Genomic DNA, 17898 nt, shown 5'->3' on the forward strand with positions numbered 1-17898 from the left:
AATAATTTTTATGGATTTTATTGTGAAAAACCTCAATAATTATTTTTTTAAATAATTTCTACACAAGGGAAGTATGCATAATATCAACAAGCTAGCTTAATATTTGTCATTCATAAGTGAATGTTATGTTTCGATTGTGTGACAAATTTGGGGAGAGGAAACACATTCCCAAATATTCTGAAAATACAAAATACATGTGAACCGTTCTTTTCCTAGAAATGTGTACTCCAGATATTATTCTATAATAATGGGGACAACATTCTGAGAATACAAAATACAAGAGAACCGTTCTTTTCCTAGAAATGTGTACTCCAGATATTATTCTATAATAATGGGGACAATGTTCTGAGAATACAAAATACAAGTGAACCGTTCTTTTCCTAGAAATGTGTACTCCAGATATTATTCTATAATAATGGGGACAACGTTCCGAGTATACAACTTACAACATTTTTAAAAATCTTTTCAACCTCACTTTGAACTAATTTAGTAGAATGGCCCATTTACTACAGTGTGTTTCTGTCAAAAGTTTTACTCTGGTATCGTTTTAACATATTTACTCAATTCTAAATGATTCATTTTTGTATTTATCATTGGTTATACTCATTGTTAGCGTATTCACACTTATTACATTTGCATTAAACACATTCATTTTTTTCTTTAATATTTTTTCAAGGGGGATCTTATGGCCCCATTCGTGGTGGTTTACCAGACACATGGAACGTGACAACTATTCACTTTAGCCGCCAGACGGCAGTAGAGGGTGGAATATCTTAAAATGTGCTTTGTGGCAATTCCAACTTTGACCACAACGTCGGTTACAGAGTAGCGCTTTCCACCATTTTCAGCAGACTGCATTGCAGAATGATTAACCCTCCACCTTCCTCGAACACAAGGATTGGGGCCGTATGAATCCCTTCCCTACTGTACTACACTGTACTTTTCCCCCTTTATTTATTTATTATTTATTTTGCCTCTTTTTTTATTTGTATTTTTAACACATTTCCCTTGATACACTAAAGCTGGGGTGTCCAAACTTTTTCCACTTAGGGCCGCACATTGAAAAATCAAAGCAAGCAGGGGCCATTTTGATATTTTTTATTTTAAAAACCAATACAATATATGTATAAAAAATATACATTTAGGCTTCCACTCAGGCTTGATCACGGGGACCCCAAAGGGTTTTGGTCCAAAAAAATATAAAAAATGTGTCATTATTCAGTATTATTATTTGTGTTATTATTCAAGTTTTAAATCTCCAGATCAACATTAGGTCTATCTGTCAATGTAACATTTTTTAAAGATTTAAATTGTATGCTCTTTTTGTCATAGAAAACCCTTTTTTTTAATGAAAACCCCCCCCACAAAATATGCAATATTTTCACCCAATAAGATTATATAATAATTGGAGCCTTAAAAAGGTCAATAATTCATAACACCATTGATTTGAATTCATTATTGTTTTTTGAGCAATAACACTTAAAAACTAATCACACTAAAATTGTAGGGGATCCAAAAGGGTCCTACTCATTAAGGTGTTAAAAAATAAATTATATATAATTTTTTTTTACTGTTTACTTTTAACACAATAATTTTAAGATCAACTTCAGATCTATCTGTCAATTATAAGTTTGATTTTTGTTTATGTTTTTTGTTTGTTTGTTTTAGGCCCTTCTTTTAAAAAAAACAGCTCGTTTTTTTACATGGCAAACACAAAATATGCAACATTTTCCCCCAAAAATATCTCAAAATATTTAATGTGACGTAATTGGAGCCTTGAATAGGTCAATAATTCATAATGACATTGATTTTGATTCATTATTATTTTTTAAAGAAAGAAACAGCCTACATGGCAGCTGTGTGTTATTAGAGTAAACATTGCTACATGTTCTTGTTACATTTCACCTGTTTGCACTTTTATACCACTTTTTATGTTTTGAATTTTTTTTCAATCGTATTTTTAAAATGTGCCGTGGAGCCGTTAAAAAATGACCTGCGGGCCGCACTTTGGACACCCCTGCACTAAGGTATATATCCCTCTTTGCTACATATTCCCAATTACAGTATTTTCTCCACGGTAATAAAATGAACAGGAAGTAAATGACAAAATTAGACTTAGACTTCCTTTTTATTGTCATTCAAATTTGAACTTTACAGTACAGATAAAAACGAAATTTCGGTGCATTAGCTCATGGTAGTGCAGGATAAAAAAGCAATAGGGTGCATATATAAATAAATAAATAAATAGGTTACTGTACAGATAAATATATTGCACTTTTTCATATGCATCCAGGTTTATGGATGTATGTTATATTGTCTTTTTTATTCCAGCGAGTTAATCCATTTTGGGGGGAGTTGAGGGAATAATTATGATGCGTTCAAGAGTCTTACGTAAGCATATAAAATATTTTAAGTGTTAACATGCATAAGATGGTGTGGTGGTGTGAATTAATTATTAGTAATTGACAAGGAGAAGGGGTAGAAATAAATCATAATTTCAAAAAAATATTCATACTCTTGCGGACATATTTAATTGTGAAAAACTACAACGTGATGTTCCTTAACGTAACTTGTTAAACGGGTCTGAAACAAATTCACTATACGCCAATTAAGTAAGATGTTTTACGTATGACCGATTACGTTTAAACATATTCACCCTCTTCCATTTAATTAAACACTTATAATCAGTTACTGCTCGTTAGTATATGACGTTTGAGTGCAAAGGAAGTTATGAGGACGAGAATAAAACAGCAGCACTGTAGTAACATTAATATGGAGATTAAAGCGCCCCCTCTGGCTCTAATATCACATTACAGCTTGTTTTACTTCCTGGTTACCGTTGCTAAGGTAGCTTGTTAGTGTCCTCGAGCAAGCTAATACTGGCAGAAACACGGCTATTTTTTTAAATACACTATATATCTTCTTTTTTTAAAAACAATGGCTCTTGTTTCACACAGCCAGAAGGACACAAACGAAACCTACACCTTCTCCAGCCGGCCGAGACCTGTTGAGAACCGCTCCAAATACAGAGAACCACCGACAGAAAAGTATGTTTTTGTTCCGTACATGGTAATGCTAACGCTAAACCGGAAGTGTCATAATTTGACGAGTTTAACTCTTCTGTGCCGCGTTGGTGGTCAGAATGTGACAAATATGACAAATATATACGTGTGCAGTCCTACACGGCGTGTTGTAAAATAAGTGTTTTTACGCCACCTAGAGATTTGTTAGTGCAAGTTTGGACTGAATAGTTCCTGGCAAGTCATGACGCATTGATGACGTCATTTAGGCGATAGTGACCTGGTCGTGAAAGTAAACAACCGTGGAAATCAACAATTATGACTCCTTCTGGAACTGCATACCCCCCAAAATATGTGATGTTCTAGGGCAGTGGTTCTTAACCTTGTTGGAGGTACCGAACCCCACCAGTTTCATATGCACATTCACCGAAGCCTTTAGTGAATTTTTTTTTTTTTTTTTCAAATTCAAGACAAAGTTATATGTTTTTGGTAACACTTTAGTATAGTGAACATATTCTAAGTAACAAAGACTTAATTTAATTTCGAGTTTTTTGGACACTAGGGGAACATATTCTAAGTAACACATACTTAATTTAGAGATATTTGGACACTAGGGGAACATATTCTAAGTAACACATACTTAATTTAGATATATTTGGACACTATGGGAACATATTCTAAGTAACACATACTTAATTTAGAGTAATTTTGACACTAGGGGAACATATTCTAAGTAACAGACTTAATTTAGAGTTATTTGGACACTATGGGAACATATTCTAAGTAACAAAGACTTAATTTAGAGTAATTTTGACACTAGGGGAACATATTCTAAGTAACAGACTTAATTTAGAGTTATTTGGACACTAAGGGAACATATTCTAAGTAACATACTTAATTTAGAGTTATTTGGACACTAGGGGAACATATTCTAAGTAACACATACTTAATGTAGAGTTTTTTGGACACTAAGGGAACATATTCTAAGTAACAAAGACTTAATTTAGAGGGTTTTTTAGACACTAGGGGAACATATTCTAAGTAACACATACTTAATTTAGAGATATTTGGACACTAGGGGAACATATTCTAAGTAACACATACTTAATTTAGAGATATTTGGACACTAGGGGAACATATTCTAAGTAACACATACTTAATTTAGATATATTTGGACACTATGGGAACATATTCTAAGTAACACATACTTAATTTAGAGTAATTTTGACACTAGGGGAACATATTCTAAGTAACAGACTTAATTTAGAGTTATTTGGACACTAGGGGAACATATTCTAAGTAACACATACTTAATGTAGAGTTATTTGGACACTAGGGGAACATATTCTAAGTAACACATACTTAATGTAGAGTTTTTTGGACACTAAGGGAACATATTCTAAGTAACAAAGACTTAATTTAGAGGTTTTTTTAGACACTAGGGGAACATATTCTAAGTAACACATACTTAATTTAGAGATATTTGGACACTAGGGGAACATTCTAAGTAACACATACTTAATTTAGAGATATTTGGACACTAGGGGAACATATTCTAAGTAACACATACTTAATTTAGAGTAATTTTGACACTAGGGGAACATATTCTAAGTAACAGACTTAATTTAGAGTTATTTGGACACTAGGGGAACATATTCTAAGTAACATACTTAATTTAGAGTTATTTGGACACTAGGGGAACATATTCTAAGTAACACATACTTAATGTAGAGTTATTTGGACACTAGGGGAACATATTCTAAGTAACACATACTTAATGATGAGTTATTTGGACACTAGGGGAACATATTCTAAGTAACAAAGACTTAATTTATAGTTATTTGGACACTAGGGGAACATATTCTTAAGTAACAAAGACTTAATTTAGAGTTATTTGGACACTAGGGGAACATATTCTAAGTAACAAAGACTTAATTTAGAGTTATTTGGACACTAGGGGAACATATTCTAAGTAACAAAGACTTAATTTAGAGTTATTTGGACACTAGGGGTACATATTCTAAGTAACAAAGACTTAATTTAGAGTTATTTGGACACTAGGGGAACATATTCTTAAGTAACAAAGACTTAATTTAGAGTTATTTGGACACTAGGGGAACATATTCTAAGTAACACATACTTAATGTAGAGTTATTTGGACACTAGGGGAACATATTCTAAGTAACAAAGACTTAATTTAGAGTTTTTTGGACACTAGGGAAACATATTCTAAGTAACAAAGACTTAATTTAGAGTTATTTGGTTAGGGTTAGAGGGTTAGGGCCAGGGTTAGAGGGTTAGCTTATAATAAGGCCATGCCGAAGAAAGCATTAATAAGTTCTTAATAATTACTAGTTAAGAGCCAATATGTTACTAATTTGCATGTTACTAAGCAAGTAATTAATGGTGAATATGTTCCCCATACTAAAGTGTTACCATGTTTTATTACTGGCGCACAAAATGAAGCTTGCATGAACATCACCTTGTTCAAACAACAAAACCAACACAGTGCATAAACTCACAACAAATTACACACCTGCAAATCAGTCTGACTTCTGCTGTTGCCGTATCCGTAATACGCCGATAGGGAGAAGTTTTTATTCACACGATGAGTCGGGTGTGTCTTGACCTCCACCGAACCCCTAGGGTTCGATCGAACCCAGGTTAAGAATCAATGTTCTAGGAGGATTGGAGTTGCAAGTGCGATGCGAAATTGAATGTGGAATTAAGAAGCTTCCTATCGGATTCCAATATGGAACAACATATTTATTTTACACAGAAACAAATCACTGTATTATGATGGCTAAATGCAGAAAATTATATGGTTGGTTGTTTATGGATTTCAGTTTCATCCTCCACTTTCTGCATACAAGCAACTGCACAAAGCATTTCCAAAATAATTGTTATTTATCTTTAAAAAATAACTTTGAGTCAGGCTCAGGGGTTCGGCGGAGGTCAAGACACACCCGACTCATCGTGTAAATAAAAACTTCTCCCTACTACTTCCACAATTGATTGTACACAATATTTCATTAAGGGACAAACAATGCACTAACTATTTTATTACATCATGTCAACACGGTGGAACATGGGTTAGTGCATGTGCCTCACAATACGAAGGGGTCCTGAGTTCAATCCCGGGCTCGGGATCTTTGTGTGTGGAGTTTGCATGTTCTCCCCGTGACTGCGTGGGTTCCCTCCGGGTACTCCGGCTTCCTCCAAATACATGCACCTGGGGATAGGTTGATTGGCAACACTAAAATGATCTCTAGTGCAGTGTTTTTCAACCACTGTGCTGTGGCACAGTGTGCTGTGAGATACAGTCTGGTGTGCCGTGGGAGATTATCTAATTTCACCTTTTTGGGTTAAAAAAATTTTTTTGCGAACCAGTAATTATAGTCTGCAAATGATGTGTTGTTGTTGAGTGTCGGTGCTGTCTAGAGCTTGGCAGAGTAACCGTGTAATACTCTTCCATATCAGTAGGTGGCAGCCGGTAGCTAATTGCTTTGTAGATGTCGGAAACAGCGGGAGGCAGTGTGCAGGTAAAAAGGTGTCTAATGCTTCAACCAAAAATAAACAAAAGGTGAGTGCCGCTAAGAAAAAGCATTGAAGTTTAGGGAAGGCTATGCAGAACGAAACTAAAACTGAACTGGCTACAAAGTTAACAAAAACCGAATGCTGGACGACAGCAAAGACTTACTGCAGAGCAAAGACAATGTACATCCAAACATGACATGACAATCAACAATGTCCCCACAAAGAAGGATTAAAAACAAGTAAAATATTCTTGATTGCTAAAACAAAGTAGATGCGGGAAATATGGCTCAAAGGAAGACATGAAACTGCTACAGGAAAATACCAAAAAAAGAGAAAAAGCCACCAAAATAGGAGCGCAAGACAAGAAGTAAAACACTACACACAGGAAAACAGCAAAAAAGTCCAAATAAGTCAGGGTTTGATGTGACAGGTGGTGACAGTACACCTACTTTGAGACAAGAGCTATGGTGATGCATGCTGGGTTATGCTTTAAAGTCATATCCAACAATTGCGACAACGACTTTTTACTGTCAACTGAGTTTCGTTTTTTAATTATTTCTGCCTGTGGTGTGCCTCTGGATTTTTTCAACGCAAAAAATGTGCCTTGGCTCAAAAAAGTTCGAAAAACACTGCTCTAGTGTGTGAATGTGAGTGTGAATGTTGTGTGTCTATCTGTGTTGGCCCTGCGATGAGATGGCGACTTGTCCAGGGTGTACCCCGCCTTCCGCCCGAACGCAGCTGAGATGGGCTCCAGCACCCCCCGTGAACCCTGAAGGGGACAGGCGGTAGGAAATGGATGGATGTCTTACAGTTAATTTTTACCCAGGCAAACAGACATTATATACTTATTACATTTGATAAAGACAGCATTTTAAAAATGCATACATCTTTTTCCCTTCATCACCACCCAAGGTAAAATAAACTCACTTTAAAGCCATAAACAATATTTTGAGACAGATTCCGTATAGAGGACAACATTAGTATATTTTGTTGTGATGACATAGAAACAAACCACCAACCATGTATTTTTTTTCATGTACCAAAGTTGAGTCATTTTGCAACAATGTTTATATGGCTAAAACTAGGGATGTCCGATAATGGCTTTTTGCCGATATCCGATATTCCGATATTGTCCAACTCTTTAATTACCGATACCGATATCAACCGATATATGCAGTCGTGGAATTAACACATTATTATGCCTAATTTGGACAACCATGTATGGTGAAGATAAGGTACTTTTTAAAAATAATAATAAAATAAGATAACTAAATTAAAAACATTTTCTTGAATAAAAAAGAAAGTAAAACAATATAAAAACAGTTACATAGAAACTAGTAATTAATGAAAATGAGTAAAATTAACTGTTAAAGGTTAGTACTATTAGTGGACCAGCAGCACGCACAATCATGTGTGCTTACGGACTGTATCCCTTGCAGACTGTATTGATATATATTGATATATAATGTAGGAACCAGAATATTGATAACAGAAAGAAATGGGGGGAGGGAGGTTTTTTGGGTTGGTGCACTAATTGTAAGTGTATCTTGTGTTTTTTATGTTGATTTAATAAAAAATTTTTTTTTTTTTTAAAAAACAAAAACCGATACAGATAATAAAAAAACGATACCGATAATTTCCGATATTACATTTTAACGCATTTATCGGCCGATAATATCGGCAGGCCGATATTATCGGACATCCCTAGCTAAAACCTGTTTTTCCATCATTGTCAACACATTTCTACTCTAATGATATTTTATCTGGTATGCTTCTTCAAAACAGAACCCTTGTGTAACTCTAGATTATGCCTTGCAAAATTCCATATACGTAAATGTAAATTGCAAAATACTCCCCCAAATATACTTGCCTTTAAAATCCTCATCTGTATTTGAAATCCCTTATAATTTTTTTTGTTTTTTAAACTAAAAATGCCCTAATTGTTTATTCATTCTGTCAATCTATTTTGTAAAAACACTTGTTATAGCAATTCTCTTGTCTCTTGGTTATTCAGTCATGTTCTTATTTCTTGGTTTTTTAAAAAAAAATTTTTGTCTTTTGTGATTGCTCCCATTTTTGTGGCACGATTCTGCATCTGATTTCTCAAAATTTGTAATGAAAAAACAAACAAGTAAACAGAGGAAGCACGCTCGCTCCAAATGAGTACCAATTCTTTTTGTCCTATGAAATAGTGCTTTGAACGCCTCACACCTCGGACGCTACATTAATAGTGATTACATCTGTTAATTATTCAACTACCCTACAGTAACTGTTGTGAACATTAGGTTGACATTCTATTTCAATATTCTAATGGATAAATGAATATTTTAGTAATCTTTTGTCTAAACCACAATTGTAGTCCAAGTGTTTGTGTAGGGTTTCTTTTCCTCAGTGTTTTCCTGGTGCTCAGTGGCCTAGTGGTTAGAGCAGTGGTTCTTAACCTGGGTTCGATCAAACCCTAGGGCTTCGGTGAGTCGGCTTCAAGGGTTCGGCGGAGCCTCCGCCGCGGAGGTCAAGACACACCTGATTCATCGTGTAAATAATAACTTCTCCCTATCGCTGTATTATGGATACCCCCATACAATGTTCCCTCTTATGTTCCATCTGATTTGCAGGTGTGTAATTAGTTGTGAGTACATGCACTGTGTTGGTTTTGTTCTTTGAACAAGGTGATGTTCATGCACGGTTCATTTTGTGCACCAGTAAAAAAAACCATATAACTTTGTCTTGAATTTAAAATTATTTTTTAAAATTTTTCACTAGAGAAGGGTTCGGTGAATGCGCATATGAAACTGGTGGGATGCGATACCTCCAACAAGGTTAAGAACCACTGGGTTAGAGTGTCCGCCCTGAGACTGGAAGGTCGTGAGTTCAAACCCCGGCCGAGTCATACCAAAGACTATACAAATGGGACCCATTACCTCCCTGCTTGGCCCTCAGCATCAAAGGCTGGAATTAGGGCTGCAACTAAAGATTAATTTGATAGTCGATTAATCTGTCGATTATTACTTCGATTAATCGATTAATAATCGGATAAAAGAGACAAACTACATTTCAATCCTTTCCAGTATTTTATTGAAAAAAACAGCATACTGGCACCATACTTATTTTGATGATTGTTTCTCAGCTGTTTGTACATGTTGCAGTTTATAAATAAAAGTTTATTAAAAAAATAATAATAATAATAATTATTAAAAAAAAAAAAAAAAAAAAGCCTATGCGCATAGCATACATCCAACGAATCGATGACTAAATTATTCGCCAACTATTTTTATAATCGATTTTAATCGATTTAATTGATTAGTTGTTGCAGCCCTAGTTGGAATTGGGGGTTAAATCACCAAAATGATTCCCGAGCGCGGCCACCGCTGCTGCTCACTGCTCCCCTCACCTCCCAGGGGGTGAACAAGGGGATGGGTCAAATGCGGAGGACAAATTTCACCACAGTGTGTGTGTGTGTGTGACAATCATTGGTACTTTAACTTTTAACCTTAACTCAGCTGCCTGTGACTGGGTTTTGTCATAGATAAAAACACTTTTATAGCCTATGCATTTTTGCAGCCCATTCGGCATGTCTCCAAAACCCCCCACTTTCCCCGAGTATGAGACAAATTCTGCTGTGATGTTGATAGATCACTAATTTATGTTGCATTTGTCTTTTTGTCAGATGTCAAATGGGTCTCTATTGTGATTTTGACTGCCAGGCCAATGTTTAATCAAAACATTCCTGTTTTTGCTAAAATCACAATCCGATAAGTTCTGTTTTGCTCATTCCTCCACAACTCCAGGGATGGGACATTTCACCCCAACCCTTCCCTTGTCTCTCTCATTCCTAATAGCATATAAGATTAGAATGTTTTTTGTCTCACTCTCTCTATCCTGCTTTCTTCTTTCTTTCTGTAGCAGCGTAAACATTTCTCCTTTGTAATTCTGGTGTTATTTGGGATTTCAAACACTTAAAACAACTATATGTTTTAATGGACAAAACATAGGTGAGCCCATTGAGACGTTCCTCAACTAATGAGCTGTTTTGTCTCCAGGGCAATCAGCAGCAATTATGGAAACATCATGTATGATCGGCGTGTCATCAGGGGAAACACTTACGCCCAACGCTTCATGTCAGCTGTAAGTACATGACTGTAAAATAGGACTTCATGTTTGCATTCGTCAGGTAATATGTGGGATTGTTCACCGTGTGACAGATGGTGCAGGATGATCAGGTTGAAATACAAAGACAGCAGGAGATCAGGCGGAGAGCCGTGGATCGAAAAAAGAAGATTAGGGAGCCCCTGAGATCTGCAACTCCAGAGGCCGTCGAAGGCAGAAAACACAATGTCGTGCAAACAGGTGAAGTGTGTTCATCAACCTCTGTTTGTATTTCATTATACTTGTCCAGGGTGTACACCGCCTTCTGCCCGATTGTAGCTGAGATAGGCTCCAGCACCCCCGCGACCCCGAACGGGACAAGCGGTAGGAAATGGATGGATGGATATACAAAAATTTTGGTTCGGTACGTACCTCGGTTTAGAGGTCACGGTTCGGTTAATTTTCGGTACAGTAAGAAAACAACAAAATATACATTTTTGGGTTATTTATTTACCAAATTTGCAAAATCTTCCACCAAAAATATTTTTCTTACTGGAATATTTGATGTGAAGTAATGGGAACCTTGGATAGGTCAATAATTCATAATAACATTGATTTTGATTCAATATTATGTTTTGAGCAATGACAGTTTGAAAAGAAAAAAAAGCAGCTTTGTTTTATTAGTCAACATTGCAACTTTTTCTAAATTACATTTAACCTTTAAGCTTTTTTATTTGACTTTTGTTATGTTTTTGTTTATTTGAATAGTATTTTTAGAATGTGCCGTGGGCCTTTAAAACATTAGCTGTGAGCCGCAAATGGCCTCCGGGGGCACACTTTTGACACCCCTGCTATAGATCAGTGGTCCCCAACCACCGGGCCGCGCAAGAAATTTAAAAAAATTTTTTTTTTTTTTTTTTTTTTTAAATTAAGTCAACATAAAAAACACGATATATACATATTGTGTATGTGTATGTCAATATAGATCAATACAGTCTGCAGGGATACAGTGCGAAAGCACACATGATTGTATTTGTTTATGGAAAAAAAAAAAAAAATCCCCCCCATCCCCCTTCCCCCCCGGTCCGTGAGACAAATTTTCAAGCGTTGACCGGTCCCCAGCTACAAAAAGGTTGGGGACCCCTGCTATAGAAAATAAAAAATTAAATCTGATAAATCTATGGATAAAAAGCAGAGCCTGGCGACGCATGCGCGTTTATCATAGCTCTCTCGTTCTCTCTGTCTCTGCCCCAATGCTGCTGCGCGCACAATTTGTTTTGTTTTTAACCCCTTCTTAACCCTGAACGTACATTGAGAATACACGCAACCCTAACTCAAAATGCCGCACATTCAAGGCATTTAAGAAACTCCGCAAAAGAGGACATGTCTGGTGAAAAGAGGACGTATGGTCAGTCTATCGTAGCCCGTTAGCTGCTAGCATGCCGTGTGTTGTGCCTCGGTGTGCATTTTTTACACTACGTGCATTACGCTACTTAATATGTCCGTGTGGAAACTCGTTCGGTACACCTCCGAACCGAACCGACACCCCCGTACCGAAACGGTTCAATACAAATACACGTACCGTTACACCCCTAATGGATATAAGAGCCTGCAAAGTTGTGGTGTCTTTTCAGAGCTTTACCTGGAAGAGTTGAGCTGCATCATACATGTTTCACACACTGAATGCCAGACTGATCCTCTCCTGGACAGACCGGCGTCTCCGCTTTTTATACCTACCAAATCTGGCGAAGATGTTGCAACGCAAGTTGAGGAAGGAGAGGTAGGCATGCCACTCACGACTGAACGGTACTGCTTGATGAGGGAAAAAAGCGATTAAACACATATTTGTCTCATTTTTGTATAGTTGTTTGACTTTGATAGAGAGGTGCAGCCGTTGCTGGAGGTCCTAGTGGGGAAGACCATTGAGCAGTCCCTCCTGGAGGTGATGGAGGAGGAGGAGCTGGCTCGTCTGAGGGCCCAGCAGAGGGCCTTTGAGGAGCTCCGGAACGCTGAGCTGGCCGAGGTGCAACGGCTACAGGAGCAGGAGAGGCGCCGGCGGGAGGAAAAGGTATTACGGTGGAAGTACATTTGGTTTTTAACCCCCCAAAAAGGCTTGTGTGGAGATTTGGCAGTACAGTGGAACGCCTCTATTGGCAACCTTTTCGGTCTACGAACCTTTAGATCGAGCAAAACATGCCTCCGTGTGTACGAACGCTTCATTCATTCATTAAAGTGCACTACGCATAATAAACGCAACATTGTTAATATTGCCACTACGGATAATCTTAACAAAAACTCGTCAAAACAGCCCAATACCTATAATATGGGCTTTTTAAACATAAGATCATTGTCTCCCAAGGCGTTATTGGTTAATGAGGTCATTAGAGACAACAATCTTAACGTCATTGGTCTTAGCGAAACCTGGCTCAAACCGGACGAATTTTTTGCGCTCAATGAGGCATCTCCTAACTATACGAATGCGCATGTTGCCCGTCCTCTTAAAAGGGGAGGGGGTGTCGCACTAATATACACACATATGCGGTCCTCTCCAAGGTTTCTCATAGTCATTCACCGACGTCCCACTGGGGTGAGTTTTTCCTTGCCCGTATGTGGGCTCTGTACCGAGGATGTCGTTGTGGCTTGTACAGCCCTTTGAGACACTTGTGATTTAGGGCTATATAAATAAACATTGATTGATTGATTGATTGATTCATTCATTCATTTTGTGTGCCGATGGAAGCGACGTGAGTGAATTGTGAAGAGTAGTATATTTCTATAGCACTTTTCTCTAGCCACTCAACGCGCTTCACATAGTGAAACACCTTTAAAGTACATTTAAACCAGTGTGGGTGGCACTGGGAGCAGGTGGTTAGGTCTCTTGCCCAAGGACACAACGGCAGTGACTAGGATGGCGGAAGCGGGGAACCGAGCCAATTTTGATGACATCACTTCCTGTACACGCTGTGTCCTTGGGCAAGACACTTCACCCTTGCTCCTGATGGCTGCTGGTTAGCGCCTTGCATGGCAGCTCCCGCCATCAGTGTGTGAATGTGTGTGTGAATGGGTGAATGTGGAAATAGTGTCAAAGCGCTTTGAGTACCTTGAAGGTAGAAAAGCGCTATACAAGTATAACCCATTTATTTATTTACACGCGGTTACGGCCATTTTGGCCCTTTACGTCACATCTAATGGCGCACGAATTGGCTCGCAAATATGGAAGAAACACGTCCACATTTGCAATCGTTATAAAAAAAGAACGGTTATACGACCCCGAAAGGAACAAGCGGTAGAAAATGGATGGATGGATGTATATATGGTTGCTGACTTTGCCAAAAGGGTTTAATATAGAGATAAATGCTTTAAAATGTAATATCGTAAATTATCGGTATGGGTTTCAAAGAGTAAAATGTATGACTTTTGAAAAGGCCGCTGTGTACACGGACGTAGGGAGAAGTACAGAGCGCCAATAAACCTTAAAGGCACTGCCTTTGTGTGCCGGCCCAGTCACATAATATCTACGGCTTTTCACACACACAAGTGAATGCAATCATACTTGGTCAACAGCCATACAGGTCACACTGAGGGTGACCGTATAAACAAGTTTAACACTGTTACAAATATGCGCCGCACTGTGAACCCACACCAAACAAGAATGACAAACACATTTCGGGAGAACATCCGCACCGTAACACAACATAAACACAACAGAACAAATGCCCAGAACCCCTTGCGGCACTAACTCTTCCGGGATGCTACAATATACACCCCCCGCGACCCCCTACCTTTTTTTATTGAATTAAGTAACGTTTATGACAACCTTTTTCCAAAACAATATAGAATGTGAGATATAACAGGATCATGCATACATTTATCATTTGTTTTCAAAACGCTTACACAAAAGTGGGACCCCAAACATTTACTGTGGGACCCCATTTTTATGACTTGATGGGGTCCCTGGGACCCCATTTTGAAAATTCCTAACACCAACACTGATGGAGTGAAGTGAAGTGAATTACATTTATATAGCGCTTTTCTCTAGTGACTCAAAGCGCTTTTACATTGTGAAACCCAATATCTAAGTTACATTTCAACCAGTGTGGGTGGCACTGGGAGCAGGTGGGTAAAGTGTCTTGCCCGAGGACACAACGGCAGTGACTAGGATGGCGGAAGCGGGGATCGAACCTGGAACCCTGAAGTTGCTGGCACGGCCACTCTACCAACCGAGCTATACCGCCCCAGATGGAGTATTGGTGCGTGCAAAAGAACAGCACGCACCAACAGCACGTGCCGGTTCTAATACTAATCAAATATCATGGGGGGCCATAGATCATTCCGCGGGCCTTGACTTTGACACCTAGATTATTAAAAAAAGCCGCAAACATTCACCGACACAAAGTGAAATGGAATTTCCTTTGTTTTTAATGTAGCAACATGGTTGGTAACGTTTTGGAAAGCACCAAAATCAAGCAGACTTATGTGTGTGTGTGCGCTAGAGATGCGCGGTTTGCGGACACAATTATCCGCAGGTCGGGCGGATGCATGACGAAAAAAATAGATTTTAAATAGATTCGGGCGGGTGGCGGTTGAACCAATTCGGAAATATATATACATAGTTAAATGTTGTTACCCACATACGAAAAACGAGCAGCACTCTTTGAAACAGGCAATTATTCATCAGGCACTGCTGCAGCTGTCACGCCAAATTTCTTCCCCCCTTACAAAAACCTCCCCCCCCCCCCCCCCATTTACTTCCGGGGCTGCGTCCAATAAAGTCACAAAGTTGCCGGGGGTCCTTAACCGGCATGCGACTGTCCTGTTTCGCGCCTGTACAAAAAAAAACCAATAATCGATTTCTTCAGATTCCAGCAGCTGTCAAAGACGAAGTATCCTTCCAGCAACGGGCAGTCAAAGCCGAAGTGCTATCGATCGCTGTCAATGACGTAAGAGGAAACATGACCACGGAAGTAAATGGGGGGGGGGGGGGGGGGGGGAGGTTTTTGTAGGGGGAAGAAATTTGGCGTGACACAGCACACCACAACACAACACAGCAGAAGAAGAAGAAAAAAATAAAAAGATGGCAACGCCGGCAGCAAACGTGGTACGCGACAAACTAAAAAAGGGAATACTAAAGACCAGGGGAAAAAAATACCAATAATAGTCAACAGTTTCGTAATGGAAATGACAATAATATTATAATAATGATAAATAATATCATCATGCATTAATATCTCTTAGCCTCTAATGCGTGGCCAAGAGATATTAATGTGTGGCACGCATTGAATGTCTCTGCTGCATTGGATCAGTCTCCTTTCTTTAACAGGCAAAAGCTTTCTAACCTCACTAATGCCTTGCATCGTCTATATTAGATATATAACAACGGGCGGGTGGCGGGCGGTTGTGGTTTTGATAAAATGTTAGTTCGGGTGGATGGCGGGTGGATGACGACTTTTGTGATGCGGTTGCGGATGAAATAATTGCCTATCCGCGCATCTCTAATGTGCGCACGCATTGACAGTTACCTGTAAGCTGGCTGTTGTTGTCTTGTTTGGATAAAAAAAATAATTGTTCAGCCATTACTCCCTTGTTATGTCGCTTTGATATACATACACATTATAGTGTCTTCAAACAGTACTTTTTCTTTAATGAAATAGGGATTTTTGTTGAGGCTAGAACCAATTATTCATGTTTACATTGATTTTTATGGGGACCTCTGCTTCACAATATAAACTTTTCAGTGTGCGAACCATGTTAATGAACCAATTAAGTTTGTAAATCGAGGTTCCACTATATAACTGAACATTACACATCATTAAGAGACAAACTACATAAAAAGACTAGAAGAAGAATAGCTGGCCGCTTCTCAAAGTCAAAAACAATGTTTGATGAGGGGGACATTTTGACCGCGAAACTAATTATTTTATTTGGAAAAATTTTAAATAAATGAAAATGCGATTATGTGACTATGGCTATGAGTTTATGCTTAAAAATAATAGTTCATTAACAGCTTTCGGTCCCCAGGAGCGTAGGATTGCCCAGCAGAGGGAGACATTGAAGAGGGAGCAAGAGACAGTGGAGAAGATTGCAGCCCGGGCCTACACCCATCATTACCTGGCTGACCTTGTACCCACTGTCTTTAAGTCTCTAAGGACCCACGGCTTTTTCCATGACCCCGTGGAGAAAGGTGGTGAAAAGTACCACTCAGTAAGCTTAGGTTCAAGCTGAAGTGTTGAAACTGTGGTGCGCTTCTGATTTCAGATATTGAGACAAACTTCTTTCCATGGCTGATGGCTGAGGTTCACAGCAACTTAGACAAGAGAAATACAGCAAGGGAGCTTTTAGACAGTAAGTCTGAAAGCATCACAACAGCATGTTACCTTTAAAATAACATGAGAAGGAGGCCTGGGTTGTTAAACAGTTCTTACTATTACAGTATTGTAATAATGGCTGAAAAGTAAGTTGCACAATATAACACTAGGGGGGGCTCTGGTCAGCTATTTAAGGATTACCCGCTCAGTTCTCTCACTCGTTTGGCTGCTACACAGCCATCTAGTGGCCATTTTTAGTTATTACAAATGTTAAATGATTATTGTTGAGATTTTAACGTTTTTTTTAAATGACCTGCTTTTTTATTTCAGCACTCATCCAGGATGTGGTCCAGAAAAAACTGCCACTCTACACACAAATGGAGTCACAACAAGATGACAAGTAGAGGGATGTATTATAGTAACTACCAAAAAAAGATCATGAATACTTTTTTTTCTCTTCCATTTTTGTGTTCCAAAAGCTCTTTCGTTCACCTTATTTGTAGACGTGAGTAAACAGACATTTGTCTCAGGCATGCAGTGTTCATACATTAAATACATGCTTTGATATACAACTAATAAATCAGGGGTGTCCAAACTTTTTCCACTGAGGGCCGCGCACTGAAAAAAATCAAAGCACGCGGGGGCCATTTTGATATAATTTCATTTTCAAAACCTATATGTCAAGTTCCACTTATTGACTCCGTAAAGACACCAGGACAACTCGGATTTCCAATTGATCAACTTTATTTATCCAACTTTTTGGCTTTGTTGGTTTCTTTTCTGTTGATCTTCATTCAATCAGGTTGTTAACCTTCGAACACAAGTGTTAACAATGGAAAAACAATATATGTACAGGTATTTACAAAAAGGTTCAAATTCAACTGACTCAAACAGGTATTAATTTTAAAGTTAAATTTGCAAACTTTTAAATACTATTGTTTAAACTTTTA

At 38.2% G+C, this 17898-nt stretch overlaps 1 protein-coding gene across 2 annotated transcripts in view; it reads left to right on the top strand.

Annotated features, from left to right (window-relative positions):
- rsph3 (radial spoke head 3) overlaps positions 1-17571 on the top strand; it is a 33872-nt gene extending 16301 nt beyond the window's left edge. The window contains exons 2-9 of one of the 2 annotated variants that reach the window (XM_062033906.1): positions 2958-3047; positions 10598-10682; positions 10760-10904; positions 12278-12423; positions 12508-12711; positions 16662-16824; positions 16899-16985; positions 17279-17571. In XM_062033906.1, the coding sequence (XP_061889890.1) occupies positions 2958-3047; positions 10598-10682; positions 10760-10904; positions 12278-12423; positions 12508-12711; positions 16662-16824; positions 16899-16985; positions 17279-17352 (994 nt within the window). In that variant the 3' untranslated portion in view covers positions 17353-17571. Of the gene's footprint in view, positions 1-2843; positions 3048-10597; positions 10683-10759; positions 10905-12277; positions 12424-12507; positions 12712-16661; positions 16825-16898; positions 16986-17278 lie in introns of those variants that run through there. The other variant, XM_062033905.1, reaches the window with a different exon arrangement.
- The last annotated feature ends 327 nt before the right edge of the window (positions 17572-17898 follow it).

The sequence above is a fragment of the Entelurus aequoreus genome, linkage group LG23 (genome assembly GCF_033978785.1).
Source record: "Entelurus aequoreus isolate RoL-2023_Sb linkage group LG23, RoL_Eaeq_v1.1, whole genome shotgun sequence".
Taxonomy (NCBI): domain Eukaryota; kingdom Metazoa; phylum Chordata; class Actinopteri; order Syngnathiformes; family Syngnathidae; genus Entelurus; species Entelurus aequoreus.